The sequence below is a fragment of the Ostrinia nubilalis genome, chromosome 12 (genome assembly GCF_963855985.1).
Source record: "Ostrinia nubilalis chromosome 12, ilOstNubi1.1, whole genome shotgun sequence".
NCBI lineage: Eukaryota > Metazoa > Arthropoda > Insecta > Lepidoptera > Crambidae > Ostrinia > Ostrinia nubilalis.
The window spans coordinates 9563859-9586643 of record NC_087099.1 but is presented as its reverse complement, the minus strand read 5'-3'; the positions used below and the strand labels follow the sequence as shown (position 1 = coordinate 9586643).

Genomic DNA, 22785 nt, shown 5'->3' with positions numbered 1-22785 from the left:
CATCTTCCAGGGCGGTGGTGATGACGTCTCCCTGTCTCACCCCTCGCTGCAACTGGATAGGTTTCGGGTCCTGATCTTAAAACGGACTGTCACTGTGGCGTATTTGTACAAGCCTTTCAACACTTTAATGTATCAATAGTCAATTTGGCACAGTTGAAGAGACTGAAGCACTGCCCATGTTTCAAACAAATTGAAGGCTTTCTCATAGTTCACAAACGCAAAGTGGCTGATTATACTCCTTGATCTTCCGTATAATCTGCCGTTGCGTATATTATTATGGTATATGGTACTAACTAAAGTCTTTTCGGAAACCGGCTTGTTCGGGAGGCCAAAAGTCGTCGAGCATGCTAGCGTGGCAATTCGTAATGACTATCGAAAACAGCTTGTAGACATGGCTCAGAAGCGAAATGGGTCTATAAATTCTTCGACAAGGTTTTGTCACCTTTTTTGAAGAGGAGTATCACCATTCTTCGAAGTGTCGGATCAATCTAGCTAGCACGTATTTTCTATAAAAATGTGTCAAATGATCCGTCAGACAGGCTATCCACAACTTATCCAGAAGTGGCGAAACAGGCCCTTACTAAGCGATTGTGAAATATGCCCTTAATGTCAAATAATAATAGTTTAAGAGTAGGCGCACACCGTTGATTTTTCGTCGGCCGATAGTTTAGTCGGGCAGTTGATCAGTATGGGCATGTATGGGAGTGCGCACACTACACCGATTCGATTTGGCCGATTCTTCATACAATTTAAAATCGGGCACAACTATCGGCCAACTAAAAATCAACGGTGTGCGCCTACTCTAAAAAACTAAATACACGCTTTAAATTACTAACAGCAATAAAAAGCCAAAAATAATCAGGACCCTGGACATCATCTAGCATTAAAGTGCTCGAAAAGACAAATTCAACGAACCCAAACTCGATGAGTTTCCGCTGTTTCGTTTAGGAGTTCCTATGGCTACCTCCTGACTCCATCATTAGGACCCTGGACATTATCTAGCACTTAAAGATCTCGAAAAGACATCCAATGAACCCAAACTCGATGTGATTCCGCCGTTTCGTTTAGGCGTTCTTTTGGCCACCTTCCAGTCCCATCATGAGACCAGCTGGTACCACCATATTGTATTGTCATTTCTAATCTACATATAATTGCCAAGTTTCATGATGATACAAGACTTAGAAGTGCGTGTAATTCAGATTCTAAGATTCCATTACATAGTTAGTTACATACACGACGACCTAATAAGAGCGTGTTAAAAACGAAAAAATGGACAGTTACATTATTTTTTAATTACGTGTAAAAAGAAATTTCTGTCGTCTTACATATCTTTAAACGACATTTCACGACGAAAAATATAAAATATAATAAAGGTGCAGTTGCCAAGAATATTGCCGAGAAAGTTCCCGAGAATATTCTCGGGAACACTGAGAATATTCTCGGGAACACTGAGAATATAGCCTTTCACTGCAAATAGAGTGTATTTTTTAATATACACTTATCTGTTGACTTAATTTAATACTATTTTACTTAAGAAAGTTTGTTTATTTCCATTTGATAAACATGATTCTCAACCTTTCTCACTTAGGAGAACGCTCCCGGGAGCGCTCCCGAGAATATTCTCAGTTGAGAGAGCGTTCTCGGGAACGGCACATCAATAGTTGTACTTAGCACTTGCCGTTTAATACAAAAGCTTTTAACGACTCCCAGCTGATCTTGATTGTTTCCTTCAACGTTTAATCACAGAATAATAATAAGTACTGTTTAATGATGATTGCGATGCGCGTGCGTGCTAGCACTGACCACTGGGCATCTCGATCGCTGCCGGTTAAAATATGACATAACCCGTATAGCGATTTGATACGAGTTTTTGCACGTGATATAATGGAATTAATTGAAACATTGTTAACTACATACACTACTCTAAAATACTATTAATTGTCTTCATTATTTTTGTTAGTCTGGAACTATGTAAATCTATGAAAGTTCGACGTCTATTTGTGGTCATTAATTAACAATTATGCTTTGTTATGCACACAAGTAGGTCACAAGGTGAATAAGAAAATTATTAATAGTCTGGTGGACCCTCTGCAGTCTATAGGATAATATTCAATTTTAATAAGTACCTATAGCTTTCAAGGCCGTAACGTTTTAGTGAATTCAGGTGCTTCAGTTTCAGTTTGCTTTTTACTCAGTATATTTGTAAGTCTCATGTTTAAGTACATTCATTACAAACTTTAAAATAACGGTAATTCGTATTCATTTTTTGATAGACTGCTCATCCATTTTATTATAGCATTGCGTAAATTATATAATGTATTTAATTTTAAATTATTTGATATGAATAGGTTTCTATTCGTGAAAGGTTGGCTGTATAACGTTACAACATACAAAATGACCATGCAAATTATCAAGGGCAAAGAGAGCTCTCAAGAAGGGTGACGTAATATTTTGTTTACCTACTTCATAAGCTACTTCATTATTCACAGAATATTATAAAAGTACGCAACGAACGCCTATTGGTAGAAAGTTAATAAATATTAATGTCCATTTAAACATAAATCTAACAATTTTAAAGCGGCATTCAGGGAAAATCGGTCTTCAATGAAAAATATTTAAGGTAAGTGCCCCCTACTTCGGTATATTAAGGCTCTTACGACTTTAACATTTTATTTAAAAATAACCAAGCATGATATCAGTATGAAAGCTTTTGTATGCTAAACTTTGGTCTTTTGACAGTAAGTTAATACATAATTAATAGTTATATAGTTTGAACTTTTTTTTAAATTAATTATTCTGCGGACCTCCTATTTGGATCCTGTTTCGTGACAAAATTTTGCTCTGTTTCTAAGTTCGTGAACTCATGTCCCCTATTTCGGGATAAGGTTTTATGCATACAGTTAGGATATTTTAATAAAATTCATAAAAATTCATAAAATTCATTTATTTTTGCAAATAGGCTTTAAAAAAGCGCTTTTACACGTCCCAATATTAACCCTACCACTGCTTCGGGACAATAAATGGGCCAGTGCTGAGAAGAAGCAGCGCAAGAAACTCAGTCACTATTGTCAGCCTCCTTTTCAAGGTTTTACAGTCTTTAAAATATACAAATTATAGTCATAAGTATTAATGCGAGCTAGGTAGTTAAACATTCCAAACATTTTTATCCTTTATATAATCATCAACTTTATAGTAGCCCTTTTTCATTAAGGTGCTTTTGATATGTGCTTTAAATTTATGAATGGGCAATTCTACAACAGTTTGTGGTAATTTATTGAAAAGTTTAATACATTTCCCCATAAATGAATCACCAATCTTGTGCAGTCTGAAATTTGGAACGGCAAGTTTATTTTTGTTTCTTGTATTGAACTTGTGTAAATCACTCTTTCTAGTAAATTGCTCTATATTTTTGCGAACATATAAAAGGTTTTCATAAATGAACTGTGAAGCTACTGTCAGTATATTAATCTCCTTAAAGAATTCTCTCAAGGAAAATCGGGGTCCAAGGTTATAAATGGCCCGCACTGCTCTTTTCTGCAGAACGAACACAGTTTCAATGTCCGCAGCTGAGCCCCACAACAATATGCCGTATGACATTATACTATGAAAATAGCTAAAATAAACTAGCCTTGCCGTTTCAATGTCAGTTAATTGCCTTATCTTTCTCACTGCAAAAGCAGCTGAACTGAGCCTTGCTGACAAGGTTTCAATATGAGGACCCCACTGAAGTTTAGAGTCTAAAGTGATTCCCAAGAATGTTGTGGAACTTATGCTATTTAATGGTTCATTCTTTACCATCAATTGTGTGGGAACCTGCCTCACATTAGGTAAGGTAAATTTAATGCACTTAGTTTTGTTTGCATTTAACAATAAGTTGTTAACAGTAAACCAATGCAAAACCTGTGAGAGTGTGTCATTTATATCATCAAGGTTTACTTTACCTCTATCAACTTTGAAAATGAGAGATGTGTCATCAGCAAATAACACAATATCACATAGATCTTTTACAAAGTAGGGAAGGTCATTAATATAAATAAGAAATAGCAAAGGTCCCAATATCGATCCCTGTGGCACACCCATGGTAAGAGGTGCTCCAGAAGACTCAGTTCCATTAATACAAACTTTTTGCTTTCTGCCTGTGAGATACGAGTTCAACAGATCAAGTGCCTCATCCGAAACACCATAATGTCGCAATTTTTTTAGTAAGGTTTGGTGGTCTACACAATCAAACGCTTTTGAAAGGTCACAAAAAATACCAACAGCGTCTTTTTTACTCTCCCAAGCATCAAAGACGTGTTTCAGTAGTGCTACTCCAGCGTCAGTAGTACTTCTACCTTTGGTAAAACCAAATTGTTTATTGTGAAGTAATTTGTTGAAAATAAAATGAGAAAGAAGTTGATGAAATATAATTTTCTCAAAAATTTTGCTAAGTACTGGTAAAATAGAAATCGGCCGAAAATTAGAGGGGTCACATTTATCACCAGCCTTAAACAATGGGATTATTTTACTTAATTTCATTAAACTAGGAAAGCAACCTTGATCAATGCATGTGTTAAAAATGAATGCAAGGTGAGGAGCTATGGTGTCAATAATTGTCCCAATAATACTGACAGAGATTCCCCAAAGGTCCTCGGTTTTTTTCATATTCAATTCTCTGAAGGTTTTAATTACTGTATTACAATCTATATGCCTGAACTGGAGTAGAGACTGGCAATCGGTGACATTAGATTTTAAGAGAGACTCTGCAAGAATTGGCGATGAATTCAATGCTTTAGTTGTTTCGGACGCAATGTTTGAGAAGAATGTCTCAAATGTGGTTGCAACATCTGTATCTGAATTTATAACTTCATTCCCGACTTTCAGTGAGAAGGTGTTATCCTTCGATTTATTTTTACATGTTTGTTTATTTATTATGTTCCACGTAGCCTTAGCTTTATTATTAGAATTTAAAATCATGTCTCGAAGATGATTCGATTTAGCAGCCACACAAACCTTTTTAAATATTTTCGAGTAATTTTTAACGTATTCTATAACATTCGGATCTTGCGTATCAGCTTTAAGTCTATATAATTCATACATTTTATTTCTACTCTTGTGAATGCCGGTTGTAGCCCAGTCGTCAAATTTACATTTTATCGAATTTATTCGGATCTTTTTCTGTGGGAATGTGGTTTTGAACTCATCACTCACTACACTGAATAGATCCTCATACATTCGATCAACATTATTGTCATTTATTATAAGTTTATCAATACTATCACAAATGTTTTTCTTGAATTTGTCAATTCGATTAGTTGTTATTGGCCTACAAACAACATCCACTGTACTAGGGACATGATGGTGTTCAAATGTGGCCAATTGTCCACTATGATCTGAACTAAGGCAATTAATTATAAAATAAATAATAATAATAAATAAATAAATCATTTATTTCCCCTCACAAACTTAGGTTAAATTACATTTGGTAAAAAATACATTACGCTATAGGTACTTAATACTAAGTTTGTGTGGGACTGGTGCCTGAAATAGGTTTTGTTTAAAACCTGTTCTACAGGTCACCAGGCCCCCACCCGTGGAATATTATAAGGTAGTATAGCAGTAAGACCCTTAAGTGCGATAGTTTGCGAAAACAAATTGATGTTTGCCTGTTACTTTACACATCTATTCGAAAAGCCATAGGACGAATTTGTTGTTACTTGACAGTATTATTATAAAGATAACAGAACAGCTTAATGTAATATGCTCTAATACTAATTATTAAATATATATATATATTTTCTAATACGCGGGCAGTGCCGCAAGAAAAAGCTGGTAACAAAAATAAATTAAAAATGCATGCGGTAACAAAAATTAAATGAATGAGTGTGAAAATATGACTGTGAGTGTGAAAGTGTGAGTGTGCTAGTGGATGTGTAAGTGTAACCTGTTTGGTCGTGTATGTGTTGTGTATGTGAATGAGGGAAAGACTTATATGAGTTATGGAAGGAAAGATGGAAGCGCGTGTCTGTACACTCAGGCGAATAAGGATGTGAAGGTCAAATTTACCTAAAGCATTTACACACAAATACCTATTATAAATGCGTAAGTTTGAATGGATGTCCGGATGTTTGTTACTTTTTCACGCAAAAACTAATGAACTAATTTTGGTGAAACCTTACAGTATTATCTATACTAATATTATAAATGCGAAAGTAACTCTGTCTGAATGCCTGTATGTCTTTCTTTCACGCCCAAAACAATGAACCGATCTTGACGAAATCCGGCATAGAGACAGTTTAAGTCCCGGGAAAGAACATAGGACAGTTACTATCCCAGTTTTTGAAACAGGGACGCGCGCGACAATTTCTGTGACAGACAAAACTCGACGCGGGCGAAGCCGCGGGCGGAAAGCTAGCTTTACTACGAATAACATAACATTACTGATTTACTTTGAATATTACAGTTACAAAAAATATTATCTAAGCAAGTAGCTGATGTTGGAGTGATTCTAGTAGGCTCATTGAAGAGGTTTAATAAGTTAAAAGATTTAAACAGGTTTAAGAATCTTATTTTATATTGAGTATTATCTAATAAATCTATATTAAAATCTCCACATACAACCACTTTCTTATTTGATTTAAATACCTTTTTTAAGACTTCCTCCATAGTGGATTCGAATAATTGGTAATTTGCAGATGGGGGCTTGTACACACTTATAATTATATACTGCTCTAGCTCTGCACACGCAAGCTCAATAGTTCGTTCGACTGAGAGTGAAACAATATCTTTCCTTTCTTTGCATTTAAATTGGTTATTTAATAGTATGAGTGACCCCCCTCTAATAGCCGACTCCCTGGTGAACGAACTACAAACTTTATAATTACCTATATAAAACATTAATTCATATTTTTTAAGCCAATGTTCTGTTATGCATAATACGTGAACATTGTACTTTTTTAAAAACAATTCTAATTCTAATTCTTTGCCAGCCAGGCCTTGTAAATTTTGATGAACAATATTAAAACCTTTTAAAGACCTGTCTGTTGTCGTCCCTCTCAGTTTAAATCAGAGGTCGTCACAGAAATATTAGTATTTCTACTAATAATATCAAAATGTTTAATAAGTTTTGTGTTAATAACACAGTTAATATTATATGCTAACAAAGTAGCAAGTTTTAATTTCATGCTTTGGGGCAGGTGTAAAGAGCTGCCTGTCATTAAGAACTTATTATTAATAAATTTATTAGTGTCGAAAAAGACAAACTTGTCGCTATGACGAACAGTCAAATTATATAATAAAGTATTCAGTAAGTGAATACTTTTGTTATTATCTGAGGAGCCATTTTGACAGTATGGCAGGGCACAAATAAATATCTTTTCAACATTAAGGCTGGCCAGCGTGGAAAAATTATGCAAAATATTTTTCCTACTAATATTCTGGCTGTTTCCAAACATTAAAATTAAAATAGATTTGCTATGTAATTGTTTGCATTTTTTTATGTCATTTATTAATTGACTAAAAGATGCGTCAGGCATACAATTATTTGTAATTTTGCAATTTAATTTTTTATGCAATATAGGGCCATAACCAACTCCTAGCCTATCTGAGAATAACACTACATTGTTTGACTTTTTTACATTTAAAAATTCAGTTTTTGCAGACATTGAAGGCCGCAAGCCGCCATCAGTTTGTTGCTGACTTACTGGCATTGGTATATTTGGCAGAGATTTAAAATCCGTAGTAGGATTACCTAGATCTAAGAGATTGTTTGCTGCCAGGATATGTTCGTTAATTTGTTCCCTGGCTGAATTATATTTAGCTGTTATGGATGCAAGCGAGTCATGCAAGTTTGTGATTTCAGCCTGCAACCTTTCAACGTCCAAGTTATGAGTGGACCTACTCTCTACTAATTTACTGTGGTAGATTTCTAAACTGTCCACTAAATCTAAATTCTTTTTCCTTAACATAATATTTTTGTGAAACTGTTCTTGCTGTTTTATTAATTTTTTTGTTTTAGATATAAACCTATTAATTTTAACATATTTTTTTAATAATGATTAAGGGTTTAATAAATTTAAAAACGATAATAAAAATTTAGAATAAAATAATTATGTGAAATTGACGATATTACTTACCTGAAATATTCATAAGAAATAATGTGTCTAGTATAATATTTTTATTTGTTAATTCTAACAATATGTGAAACTATTTATATAACCATTAGAAATGTAGGGGGGGGGGGGGGGAACTTAACCCCCCCCCCCGCCCCCCTCGTGCCCATAAAATTTAGATTTGTTTAGATTTGTTATTTCTAGCGATATGTGAAAATATTTATATTAACCATTAGAAATGTAGGGGGGACTTACCCCCCCCCCCCTTCGTACCCATAAAATTTTGATTTGCACCCCCCCCCCTTCTCCCCATAATCCCACCCCTGGAGCTGTATCAAGTGAGGGTAGCCCCCCCCTCCCCCCCCTGAAAATAACCCCAGATACACCAATGACTCATAATAAAAAGTAAGTAATTAATTAATTTCTTAGGTAGGTAAGTATTAAAAACTAAAAAATATGTCGATTTCTTTGATGGTGTGTGTCATAAAAGTACCTAACACCATACATTTATATATCACGAACTTGGAAAAAAGTAACAATAATACGGTTCCTTGTTTCGTGATACTGATTATTCCAAATTCCCCAAGTAAAATTCATGGATTATTGTCAAAATGTGTCAATTAACTATTATCTATCCCATATACAATACAAATAAACAAAGATAAATAAAACAAATCGAAATAAAACCAAAATTATGCTGGTACTACTTATGCTAATTTATCTTAAAATTGGTCATATATGTGAACTTCAAACTCGTGTCATTTAAATTCTAGTGAACGAAACATATACCGAATTTAGGTCATGAGAAACTTAAATAAATGCATTATTTGTTTCATAACTTACATTTAAATTATTATAAATAATTATTTAAAAACCAAGCATCAAAATGTTATCCATAATATCCTTGAATCGGTAGTGTCACGAAATAGGGGACACCCGAAAAAAAATTTGTACGCTATTTCGTGAGTCAATTAATCGCAATTTTAAAGGAATTCTACGTTTTCATGTAACTTTTTTCTAAGCCAAATCAATTGTCAAGGAACACATGAAACCACTATTACAAGTTTTATTTAAATGGACGTTCCTTCGCCTTTTTATAAGCTTAAGAAGTTGGAGCGCTAACCTTACGGTGAGGGTAACCTTTGCAAGCCGCACGGCTGTTTTTGGCTCTCTGAGAGTTTGAAGCTTCGTATTGCTCTCATTTTTGGCGCCACAATGTTGGTACTTGGTTTTTTAGATAGCTTAAATAATAGAGTTTTTGTAGTAATGAAGAATTTTTATAAATAATATTCCATTTGCTTATTATTTGAGCTAGAAAAAAAACTTACGAACTTACGTACTATCACGAACTAGTAGCCGTTTACCTTATATTGCGATATTCAATCGATATGTAATATAACTTAGTGACATTCGTTATCCAATTAGGTATATAACGAATATTTATAGTGTCGCAGCTAGTTGTCAATAAATAAGTTTTATTTTCACCTAAAGTATGAAAGTTGAGTAGGTATGCTTACGCATCTAGCGTTTTAATTACGGAAACAATAATGCCATAGAGTAGAGACAGAAAGCTGATGAAGAAAAACATTTCCTTGCTAAAGCCTTCCTGAAACAATTTGTCATTAATTTAAAGCTAAAGCTATCATATTTTATAATTCTTATGACTAAAGATTACAAAATGACGATGGGTGCTCTTTGAAATGCTAATTATTTATTCGAACTTTGACAATTTTGTGTAATAAGTGATTTTGTAAGAAGAGAATGCATTTTAGCTGGTTTTGTTCAAATGTCAATTGATTTGATTTGCATTCTTCGTTTCATGGTCTAAATCCATAAAAAGCAATAAGTGGGTTATTAATAAACGTCCTCAATATGGTTTACTTTATTCGTGGCATTTTAAAAATGCGTTTGATCTTAGATATCGATGAGATTACATCAGAAGAATGCAATATTTGTATTGTGACCTATATTCTACTCGTATAGACCTTAATAGAAACATTTAAGGTCGTGGTTTCGTGGGTTTTAAATAACATACGATTTATGAGGCATTGTTTTGCATTGACGAAACCGCGATAAAAGATTTTCACAGATTTAATGTGGGTTTTGGTTCATAAAAAATAAATTAAAAATATGACATTGTCCTCTTTTGAAATTAGTTTTTTCAATGGAGTGTTACAAATTTTTAAATGTAGAATTACATGGATGTCCTTAATCAATAACGACCTTAAAGAAGCCCAAGTTAACAGTAAGACAACCCAGGACCGAGCCGCCTGGAGACGCATGACGCGGAGGGCCGACCCCAAATAAAATGGGAATGGGCCAGGCAAAGTAGTAATGGAGTCTAAACAATTTGTAAGACACAAAATTAACATAGTGGCATAACCTAAGGCTAAGGCATTTTAATTGGTTGCAAAAGAAAGTAAATTAAGTAGTCTCTACAACTACTAATTGCACTTCCCTTAATCTCAAGGTAAGTCTACATATTTATTTAGAAACCTAGAGTGTGCTAAGCATGAAAGGAATTTGGCTTGTGCAACCTCCTGAAAATTACATATAGATTACAATGATTTCTTTAATTAATACTATATTTACAATGTTTTAATTGGCTTACACACGTTTTAAATTATGTTAGACGAAACATTCTTAATAAAAATCTTATAAAAGAAACAAAATCAATGGCCTTGATTTGAACTGTCTCAGTCAATGTTACAATTAAACGTAGTTTTGCAACAATAGGATATGTTTTCACATATTTTATGTGCATGTTAATGCGTTCATTATCAATTTTCGATTTCGAATCAATAAAGTGTTGTTTTGTATCTTTACAGAAATAGCGAGGGATCAAGAAATCGAGTATTAAATTGTCGAATGAGCTTTTTTTTTTAATATAGCATACTCAAAACGTGTAAGTTTATGAAATGAGTAAAATTCTTACTCAGCTTTAGCGTGCTAAATGCAGCATTTTTTGCTATCAAGTTATAAGCCAGCACTTGGGTGGTTCTACTTTTAGAGTCCATCACAAAAATAAGGTTGTCCCCACATTAACGAAGGTTAATACTATAATACAAAATGAAGAAACTATCATTTATTTTATTTAAATAAAGTTAATAACACCTGTTTAGATTATCTAGTTACACTAAGTTTCAATTACAATTTAACTGTGTTAAAAAAATGACTTCAAACTTTTATAACAAAGCTAAAACGGCATGTCCCCATTAGGTGTTGCTTAGAACTATTACGTTTTTTAGAAATAATTTGTTGAAGCCACACAATTATTTTTAAATAAAAAGAGATATACTTTGTTAAACATGGTAACTACAAAGTTTAATTTTATTTATCTGTAAAAATATATTTTTTTGGTGTGACGAAAGATTGTCCCGAAAATGGGAGTATCCATCGTCACGAACAGTCAAATATTAAAATAAGTTCTTAAAAAATACGTGAGTAGATCACGTTTTTTAGTAAAACGAAAGGCCATAGACCATAGAGTATAGAACGAAACTCAAATCAAGTGTTTAACATAGCCAGCTTGTCACTTCTTTTACATCAAGCACGAAAACGGGCGGCGTGTGTTTATTGGGCGTATCCTTAGTCACAGCGGTTTTTGGTATTTATTTAACGAATTTTAAATTGTTTTACTGTAAACATGATTTGTTTTTAAGTAATCTTTAAGATAAAGTATAGTTTTCGATCCAAATTATCGTTATTTACGATTATTATTGATCTTTTTGGAAAATTGTATACTTCGTCACACGTATCCTTCGTAACAGGTGATCCTACATCTAAACGATGTGTCCTTTGTGCAGTTAGATAATATGTTAAGAATACTAAAAACACCTCAGAAAAAGGTATACGAATTTTGTATTCGTTTAGTAAACCAGTTGAAGTAGTTCTTGAAATGTTTTTTTTTCCTCTAATACTCTTAGAGTCAGTTCCTATTTGTGTAGGTTTTTGCTGATTTTCCTAATATTTTTCATTATCTATTTTAGTAATAAGCAAATATATGCCTGTGCTTAATGAAAAATGGCTGAGACACTCATTAGTTTTCAAGTTAGATTGATTATTAAGTGTTAGATGTCTACTTCATCACATTTATGTCTCCTTCGTAACGAAGAGTTTGATCTCGTCCCCTAATAAATATTATCTCTTAAACAACAAAAATGCGAGTGTTAACTCTTTTTGTAACTAATTTTATGTCGTGTAATACTTGGTTTTGAGTGTGTAATACTACTTTTTCAATATAACTTTATAAAAGAGAAAAATAATTGATTTTTGTTAAGTTTTAAAGGTGTAAATGTGACGAAAGGGACAAACTGCTGATTTTTATGGAATTGTTACCTGATTAAAATAACGATTAACTACCAATTGTCCAAGACTGATTTAAGCTGAGATTTTGTAAGAATAAATGCAAATATCCATTGAAATTTCTTTTAATTTATCGAGTTTTAAACAACTGAATTTCGTGACGAAGGATACATTTTTTTCCATCTTAGTTTAGTAAAACGCAAAAAAATATAAGTTTTGATAAAAAACTGAGCTGCTGGTATACAGATACCGAATCTATGGTAACTTTCCTACATTTCAGTCGTATGAAATGTACTAAATAGCTTCCTTTATTTTTTTTCATGGTTAAGACCTTAAAAGTAGAACGACCCACTTATCTACAAGGTTTACTTTGTGATTGCTGTATGACATTTGCCTGTATTTATGTCTACGCACCGGCTCTACAATTAGAGGCTATTTACCAACTCAGTAGGCCACAGGCATAGCTACTCGGATTACCGCCAGTGCGATGTTTTTAAGACATTGACATTGGAAACGATCTCGTTTTCAGTAACCTTTAGCGCATTTACCTTTATAAGGTCATGCAATTAAAAGTAAGCGGTATCTGCTTTTGTTGTAAACAAAGGATAATAAAGTTAGAGCCATTCTTAGTTTTAAGAATAAAAGTTACGCATTACCTTGTTTTGTTTTGTTTACTAAGTGTAATAATTTTTAAAACTCGTAAAGTGACTTTCAGTTATGATTATAAGTTGGTAGAGAAAATTAATTGGTTCTGAACTGGTATCGATCCTGTGTCTTGACTCTATCTTGTATGAAATATCTATAGAATCGTCGTTTAATACATAAAACAAATCCTCAGAAAATCTTTTTTAATGTTTTAATATTAACTGAAACAGTACTTACCGCATAAAATTAGCGTCCAAAGCTCCATAGTAATCAATAACAATTCTCATTCAATTTACCAAACTGGTGAAATCCTTGATTCGTAAAAACGAAAAAAGATATCACGTAAACACTGTATTTACCCGCGTAAATGCGCTAGCGCAGCGTATCTCGCGCGTGCGTTTGCCGCGCTTCGCGAAACAAGTGACAGCTGCATGGCTAAGGAACGCCTTGCGGCCAATTTTGGACAGGAAAAGGCCTACGTATGTGTTTCCGAACGTATACCATTTGCGTACAATAAGAAAAGAATGAAGTGGCATACGAGGTGGCTGTTGTAGGCAAAGTGCAAGATTGGTCATTTCATAAAAGGCGTAGTAACTTCGTTTGTTTTTATTGTTTTATTTAAGAGTAATTTAACAAATACTTAATTACACAATATTCACAAATATAGTAAAACATTTCAAACTTCAAGTCAGTAAAACATACTTAGATTGACGAACAACTTAATTTTTATGAACGTTATTATTACGTGTTGCGGTATTTTTCCGTGGTTTTTCCCGATGAAAAGTATTGTTTAGTTCAATCAATCAATATTATGTTTAATTGATTTGTACCCTTGTTGTAACTTGTAGAGGTATAAAAGAACTGATGAACATAATTTGTAGTGCCATTTTGTAGGCATTAGATGAGTTTGAAAGTTTTACTGACTACTTACCAAAGAACTAGGCTTTTTACAATCTGATACTGACGACGTTTGTAAAATTTCCAACATTTCATACTTGCCTACAACATAGCTCACAGATTTCCCACGGCTGGCATAGTTAACATACTATACAGTAGGCAATTCATATCGATGACCCTTGGCTATGAATCGGCATTGTTAACCGCCTCAGTATTGTATGTGTGATCACCTGTGAATAAAGAAGCGATAGTAACTTTTTGCTGTGCCTTGGTCAAGGCGTTCCTAGAATTTATAGCTATGTTTTCATAAGCAAGAATCCTGTAATGATCGTAGTAGGTAAGGAAAGAATTCCATTAAAATACGGCGGTTAAGGTATGTTTGTTACACATACAACCCTTCTTCTTAAACTTATTTATTTATTAATACGAGTCTTATTACGGTATGTGAATGTCCAGCTTAAGTACACTTCAATCTGAAGCTTTTAATAAAACTGCATTCACTGAAAAAAATCCTGATTCACACTTACTTATGTTTTAATACTAGCTTTACGCAGTTTGCGCCCGCGGCTTCGCGCGCGTGGACTACATTATCTACATATTTTACGGAACCCTATTTTTTTCCAAAATAAAATTTAGCCTATGTTACTCGTGGATAATGTAGCTTTCGAATGGTGAAAGAATTTTTAAAAACGGTCCAGTAGTTTTTGAGCCTATTCATGACAACCAAACAAACAAAGTTTTCCGCTTTATAATATTAGTATAGATTAGCCCCAACTTAGTAACAACCCGTTCAGCTAACTGCGCACCTCGCTGGAATGCGACTCTCCCTCGCACTCGCCCGCACACCTCCCTGCATTCGCCCCGTACATAACCCCGTCGATGTAACGTCACGGCTGCTAGGTGCGCAGTTAACTCGATCGGGTTGTAAGTACCACATTAGTTAGTGAAATATACATTTCTGTTTGTGCGGTCTTAAATTTTTGTTCTATATCAAACACATTTGTACCAAACTCAAGTCCCCAAAAGACAGGACTACCTAGTTTGGGGACTACTATGTAGTAAGTCACCTGAAATCTATTAGTACAACTACTTTGTAAACTTATGTAACAAAAGTGCATTTTTCTGGAAATAAATTTATTATTATTCCTATAAGATCAAATAAACTTTTCCTAGTCATTATAACCTTATTTGTTAACAGTTCTAAAACTGCGGAAGTGTATTTATTTCAAAATAATTATTGCTGAATGTTTCAGGTAGCTTAAACTGGTATCAATACAAATGAATCTATTTTCAATAATAGATCAAGGAATAGCTCACCAGAGTTTGGAGTAATTGTGGAGAGCACAATATTTTGTAGTTCAGTACTTGTGATACTTCAGAAGTTCAGATATAGGGGCATTCCACGCGAAGCGGGCAGGTAAAAAAAAGTCGATGTTTCCGATTTCAGTAATATTTGAGTATGTTCTACTACCTATACATATTATTGATACGTGTACCAAATATTTTTGTAATATAATGACTAGTTTAAGAGTTATGGGTCTTCGAAGTTTTCGACAACCGGTTGGCATGCAGTAGGTACTTCAAAGCCGATTATGGAGTCATAAAATTATATATTAAAATAATTAAACCACGGGATTTATTACTTCATTTACCGTGCTTTTTAACTGTATTTTTGGAAACGAAAAAAAAATTATTTTTTCCTAAAAAAAATGCAAATTATTTTTCCTTGATTTTCACAAAGTTCGACCCTTTCGATTTTTTTAATTTTTATTATTTATATAGCTAATATTGTGTAGAACATTCATGCCAACTTTCAAAGTGGGCGTGGAAGTGGATTCGGAGCTAGACTGAAAATACTGCCGAAGGGTGGCGTCCAGCGCCGCGCCGTCGCTCTGCCGCGCCTGAAGTCCGCCGCCTGTGTGCGTTTAGTGAAACTGACAAGCAAATAAAATCACTTTTGACGGAATGTTTTTTAGATTTTTAATAACACCAAGACATTTTTAATACCTATTAAATACTAAAATACGTTATAAAATAAAGTAGTAGTAGTAAATAAAGTTGCGTTTTTCCGTATCGTGAAAAATAAATTACATTACTCGTAACTGAATATTTCCTAACAAACATAGAATGAGCTGTTATTTTTATACCTTTCGAGTTACAAAAGGCGATTATGTGGGAGGCAGACGGTCGTCAGTGCTTTCATCCTATTCCTATGAAATTAAGTGGCTCATAATAATTTTTAGATATAATGAATACTAGACCTTTCATTCTATCTAGTCTTTTGAAAGGTCGTAAATTATTGGTAATTAGAAGATATTGTGGACCGGATTAATAGATCCACCAGTTAATTTAGGTCAGGACTAATACCCAGAACCGAACCGAACCGGCCGTGCCGCCCGGCATGTGCGGATACGCCATAACTAGGCTTGTGTAGTACATGTACTATGTACTAATAGGAAGCAATTCCTTTAATTAAGTGAACGAGAACGAACTATTCCGTCTTGGTCGTTCAAATCGGTCTTTTAGCTCACTTTAGTACAGCCGATCACTAATGAATAGGTGTGAACGAGACGTGATATTGGTGACAACCGCGCGCGAGCGATATGGATTCGGCTCTGTGAGTGTGTAGCGAGTATTTTTCGATATTGGACCATAAATGCATATGAATAAAGACTTTTTTCGTTCGATCTACCTAATAGAATCAGTGTACTAAAATGTGCTAGTTAATAGTACTAGAAGACCGAACTAGTTCATTTGACCGATTTTCGGAGTTCGAAACGATCCTTTCAGTGTCCGAGTAAGAACAAGCCTGGCCATAACGTATTTTTTAGTATTTAATAGGTACTAAAAATGTATTGGTGTTATTAAAAATCTAAAAAACATTCCGTCAAAAGTGATTTTATTTGCTTGTCAGTTTCACTAAACGCGCACAGGCGGCGGGCTTCAGGCGCGGCAGCGCGACGGCGCGGCGCTGGACGCCACCCTTCGGCAGTATTTTCAGTCTAGCTCCGAATCCACTTCCACGCCCACTTTGAAAGTTGGCATGAATGTTCTACACAATATTAGCTATTTAAATAAAAAAAATTAAAAAAATCGAAAGGGTCGAACTTTGTGAAAATCAAGGAAAAAAATTAATTTGCATTTTTTTTAGGAAAAAATAATTTTTTTTTCGTTTCCAAAAATACAGTTAAAAAGCACGGTAAATGAAGTAATAAATCCCGTGGTTTAATTATTTTAATATATAATTTTATGACTCCATAATCGGCTTTGAAGTACTGCATGTCAACCGGTTGTCGAAAACTTCGAAGACCCATAACTCTTAAACTAGTCATTATATTACAAAATTATTTGGTACACGTATCAATAATGTGTATAGGTAGAACATACTCAAATATTACTGAAATCGGAAACATCGACTTTTTTACCTGTCCGCTTCGCGTGGAATGCTCCTATAGGTACCTATTTATTGTGCTGAATGTAACCAACACATGATAGGGTAGATACTGTGTGGATGAAGAGTGACAAGATATGTTCTGAAGTCTATAATACCGAAGTCCTTGTGCTCGAAGTCTGCTTCTGAACTCATGCCCGCACCGAACCAAAGGAGGTGAGCAGTATTTTTTCATTTATTTATCAAATTAAAATAATGGTTGTTTTGACAGCATTCAGGAAATCACTAAGTTATTAACCAAGTTGGTCTAAAAGTTAAGCTTAAAACTCTTACGTGCACTATCATATCAAGGACTTCTCTCTCTTTCGTTTACCAATAAAAACAGTTTTATTACACTTTAACAAAATATTTATTGATAAGTACATTAATTAACTTAATGCTTACAAAATTTTAAGTCACTTGTATTCCTAATATCAAATGTTATTATCATAGAAACATAAAAATAGTACATATTACATTTTTATACCTAAATTAAAATTGTTTATGTACCTACCTATGACCTATTTAATAATTAAAAATTGTATATTCTAGTTTTCTTTATCTCTAAATGGATCACATCACTTATATTGTTCTTATTAAATTGTTAAGAAAAATCCAAAAGTTCTATAAATGTTTTCCAATTATAATCAAATCGTTTTTTCTATTTGGGGCAATTCATGGCACATAAACCCTTCCCAATTTTAGTTTAGATTAAATTTTACTGAATAAACAACATTATCAAACGTTATAAATGCTACGAAACATTAATTACATCTAGTAAGTAGGCCTACCAAATTACAGACTTAATTCTAAATTAATTTAAATTTAGAAAAAGCTTTTTACACAATTTAATTCTAGACCAAACAAACATAAAAGTACATCTGTTTCTGGATATTTGTTTTAGAAAATAATTCAGTGTTATTATCTTTTTCCATAATCGATCGAAATCTAATAGTAAAGGGGTCCATGTACGTACAATAGATATACCTACTACTTATGCATTGAGTATAAACAAATACATCCTAGCAGTAAATAATACGATTATATGCTAACTGTAACACATCTATACAGAATGAAACGATAACCTAAACGACTAGAGCTACTAAGAGGTTTGCTGCGATATAATAAGGCAAATAGGAAACAAAGCTAAACTACATTATTTTACAATTGCTACTGAATCAGAATAAATACTGGATTAAATTCACAAAATCAAAATATTTAAATATTGCCTTGATTTATAGAAAAGTTTTGGCTGGTAGAACCACTGCGAGAAAAACAATACAAGCTCAGCTTCAGTAGTGTATTTTTATTGTGTAAGCACTGACCATTCTTATAATAAATGGCTTATTCCCAAAGGTGCACAACTCTATTATTTAAAAAAAAAATATACTTTGATTCCCAACAGGTCCACGAGTTCAAGGACATTAAAAATAAAAATATTTTCTTAGTATAAAGAAGAACAACAGACTTTTAGGAATAAGCCTAATTAATAAATAAAAATAGGACCTGGATATCACTAATTATAGTATAGGTATGCGCCATACTAAATCAATCATACTATGTACTTAATGTTTTATTCATGAAAATAAAAAACACAGGCACGTCTAAAAGATGATTTCGTTTGTTGCGTAAACGTTAATTTTTGCTGAGTAAGGCTCCAAACAAAAGGTCATAATGATCAATCATCATGGATAAATACCAACGTATCAATGATTTTGATTCAGTAATAATATATTTCTTTGCTTGTACAGAAACTATACATTAATCAAAGTATGATATCTATTGTGACGGCTCTGTAAAATGAAATGCCTCTTCATGGTGATTAATATGAGAAATGTAGTAGATGCGTACCTACTATACAAATATGGTACGATAGGTAGGCATGCTACAGGAAAATGTATCATACAGCATTATGTATTTAAAGCTATCCTTCCAACGTACAAAAAAAAGCAGTGTGATACTTAGTTTGTAAGATGGCACTACTAAGTAGAGCCTTACTAAGCGAACACAGTGTTAATCGGGCTTTTAGTTCTTTTCTTATTTTTCTCATTGTGTAGAAAATGATACAATCAATCAGTAAATCAACTCTATGCGTTATCAAAAATAAAAGAAAATACCTACTGAAAATTCCTGACAAAATTGTCTACTGCTGTAGACAATTCAATTTTGGTTAGCAGTTAGGTAATTGCGCTATAGAAAAATTAAGTTTTCAATTGTATTCAGCCTTTTCGTTTTCATATTGTTCTTTTTAGCTTTCATTTTCGTGAATAAACAACAAATTAATAATAAATAAATTCAAAGTATTCTCAGTAAACTTTTGACAATATCGTGGTATTCTACTACTTTTATTATGGAAGAAAACTAATTAATTTAATACGTACAGTATTAAATTAATTTATGAATAAATAAATAAATTAATGTTCATTCAATACCATGAAGATTTTAAAGCAAAATATTGATTCTTGAAGACCAAGGCAGTTTCAGTATTTCAGTATTGGTTTAATAAAATGCTTTTAAAAACAAGTCAATATGAAAATTCTACTGAATACCATAAAATATTTTGTTCAAGGCAATTTTTGTTCCAGAGTTGATATAATTAAATGCTTTTGAAAATATGACACTACTAAAAAGTTTAAAAACGTTCAATATCAATCACAAATCACTACAACTAACTACGTCTACCACAGAATAATAATAAGTACTACGTACAGAAGTTTTACTTCGCGAAGGTATTTAAAAAAATGTATGCTCAATGTCATTAACAATATGGTGTAATTTTGCCTGTCTCAAGAGTCAAGCACCATTTTGATGACAAACGTCAGTGATCGGCACTGCGCCGAAGCTATAGGGCTGACTTCGGTAAAATGATGTGACGTGAGGTGCCAAACTGCGGAAAATGGCGGAGGAAATACATGATTTAGCATGAATTATCATGAATAATATTAACTACTTATTTACCTCTCAGTGTCTTGAGGCAACTTAAAAAAGTACATTCTGTGTTTTTATTATTATTTAGGCAGTTAAATACTGCACAGTATTTAGTACACCATTTTCTTTATTTTGTTCCATCATACACAAGAATACGCGTGCGTGAGTCAATGTTCGCTCGTATGTGAGGCCTTGTCGAATAGTATCCTGAAGGTGGGCCATCGTGCGTGTTTTGTTTTCGATGTAAACTCGCGGAGATGAACAGGCCTGCGTCTACTATCTACAAGAATATTTCATCGACAAGCTCCTTATCTATGACCCGGTGAGGCTTCGGACGGGAGTTCTTTCTCCTCCTTCTGTAGAGTTGCGCATTGAGAGGGTAGAGTGCGGGAGTGACACTAGATTTTTGATGGACCGTTCAGTTAATCGCAAATCACTACACAATTACACATACAACTAATACAGTTCGCGAGGTCTAAAGCTCGTGTTTTGTCCTACACAATCAACAAAAACATCTCAAGATTCAACAAAATTGCTTACAAAAAATGTTGAATGTTGAAATGTTTTTGTTGATTGTGTAGGGCAAAACACGCGCTGGAGACCCGGCTTAAGCTGAGCTTTACATTTGTGTGAGTGCACATGGATACTGTAGGTGTGACAGTTTATATTAATTTTTGTTTTTTGTCTGACTCTACTTTTGGTGATCACTCATATAAATGCAAAACTCAGCTTACGCCTCGCGAACGTAACTTATCTACTATCTACAAGAAAATTTCATCGACAAGCTCCTTATCTATGACCCGGTGAGGCTTCGGGCGGGAGTTCTTTCTCCTCCTTCTATAGAGACGCGCGTTAAGAGGATAGAGGGCGGGTGATAAGGCGCAGCGGACGTTGAACCACCAGTCGCAGGACGCCACCCCTTGCGAGGGTTGTGTTTAATGTTAGGCTTCATACATGTAGTGTTTTAAATTACCGATAGATGGCGCTGTATGTAGGTTAAATCGCCGTATGTAAGTTTTTGGCGGTCCATACATATAGTCAACATTATTTCGGAATAAATGAGTCTTGCCACTGTAATCTTGATTACTTTCTGTGAGCTTTTTGGGACTTGTACAGATTGAGTGCGGGAGAGTCTAACTATATTTTTGATAGACCGTTCAGTATCAATCACAAATCACTACATACAACTACGTCTACTATCTACAAGAAAATTTCATCGACAAGCTCCTTATCTATGACCCGGTGAGGCTTCGGGCGGGAGTTCTTTCTCCTCCTTCTATAGAGACGAGCGTTGAGAGGATAGAGGGCGGGTGACAAGGCACAGCGGACGTTGAACCACCAGTCGCACGACGCCACCCCTTGGGAGGGTTGTGTTTAATGTTAGGCTTCATATATGTAGTGTTTTGAGTTACCGATAGATGGCGCTGTGTGTAGGTTGAATCGCGGTAGTAAGTTTTTGACGGCCCATACATATAGTCAAAATTATTTCGGAATAAATGAAACTTGCCACTGGAATCTTGGTTCTATTCAAGTTACTACTTGTGGGCTTTTTGCGACTTGTACAGATTGAGTGCGGGAGAGTCTAACTTGATTTTTGATAGACCGTTCAGTATCAATCACAAGCACTACAAACAACTACGTCTACTATCTACAAGAATATTTCATCGACAAGCTCCTTATCTATGACCCGGTGAGGCTTCGGGCGGGAGTTCTTTCTCCTCCTTCTATAGAGACGCGCGTTGAGAGGATATAGGGCAGGTGACAGGGCGCAGCGGACGTTGAACCACCAGTCGCACGACGCCACCCCTTGCGAGGGTTGTGTTTAATGTTAAGCTTCATATAATAGTATTTTGAGTGACCGATAGATGGAGCTGTGTGTAGGTTGAATCGCGGTATGTAAGTTTTTGACGACCCATACGTATAGTAAAATTTATTACTGATAGACCGTTCAGTATTAATCAACAAAACTCACTAACAGCTACTTCTACTATCTACAAGAATATTTCATCGACAAGCTCCTTATCTATGACCCGGTGAGGCTTCGGGCGGGAGTTCTTTCTCCTCCTTCTATAGAGACGTGCGTTGAGAGGATAGAGAGCGGGTGATAAGGCGCAGCGGACGTTGAACCACCAGTCGCAGGACGCCACCCCTTGGGAGAACACTGTCCCGTTGGGGCAGAGGAAGGAAGCTTGCCGGCCGTCGATGTCGCAGTAGTGCCAGGCTGGAAAAAGAAGTAATAATTATGTAGAGCTTAGAGATAAATGTCGTAAGGGACAATGAGGGCTATCGTTTTTATACTTAACAGTTGGCACCCCTGGCGATTGACAGGACCTTACTCTACAGTGGCGCCATCTTGATGAGTGCAAATGCGATAGTCCTCCTACCACTTTAGCGCTCACAAGTTGGCGCCACTGTCTTCGCTACTAGCAAGTGACAGGACCTTACTCTACAGTGGCGCTAACTGGTGAGCGCTAAAACGATAGCCCTCAT

At 34.5% G+C, this 22785-nt stretch overlaps 2 protein-coding genes across 2 annotated transcripts in view; both read right to left on the bottom strand.

Annotated features, from left to right (window-relative positions):
* LOC135076924 (titin) overlaps positions 1 to 13455 on the bottom strand; it is a 35376-nt gene extending 21921 nt beyond the window's left edge. Inside the window, exon 1 of the mRNA XM_063971438.1 lies at positions 13278 to 13455. Within this exon, the coding sequence (XP_063827508.1) occupies positions 13278 to 13305 (28 nt within the window). The 5' untranslated portion in view covers positions 13306 to 13455. The remainder of the gene's footprint in view (positions 1 to 13277) is intronic.
* Positions 13456 to 21046: 7591 nt separating this feature from the next.
* Positions 21047 to 22785, bottom strand: part of LOC135076531 (uncharacterized) — a 28371-nt gene continuing 26632 nt past the window's right edge. The window contains exon 4 of the mRNA XM_063970981.1: positions 21047 to 22516. Within this exon, the coding sequence (XP_063827051.1) occupies positions 22287 to 22516 (230 nt within the window). The 3' untranslated portion in view covers positions 21047 to 22286. The remainder of the gene's footprint in view (positions 22517 to 22785) is intronic.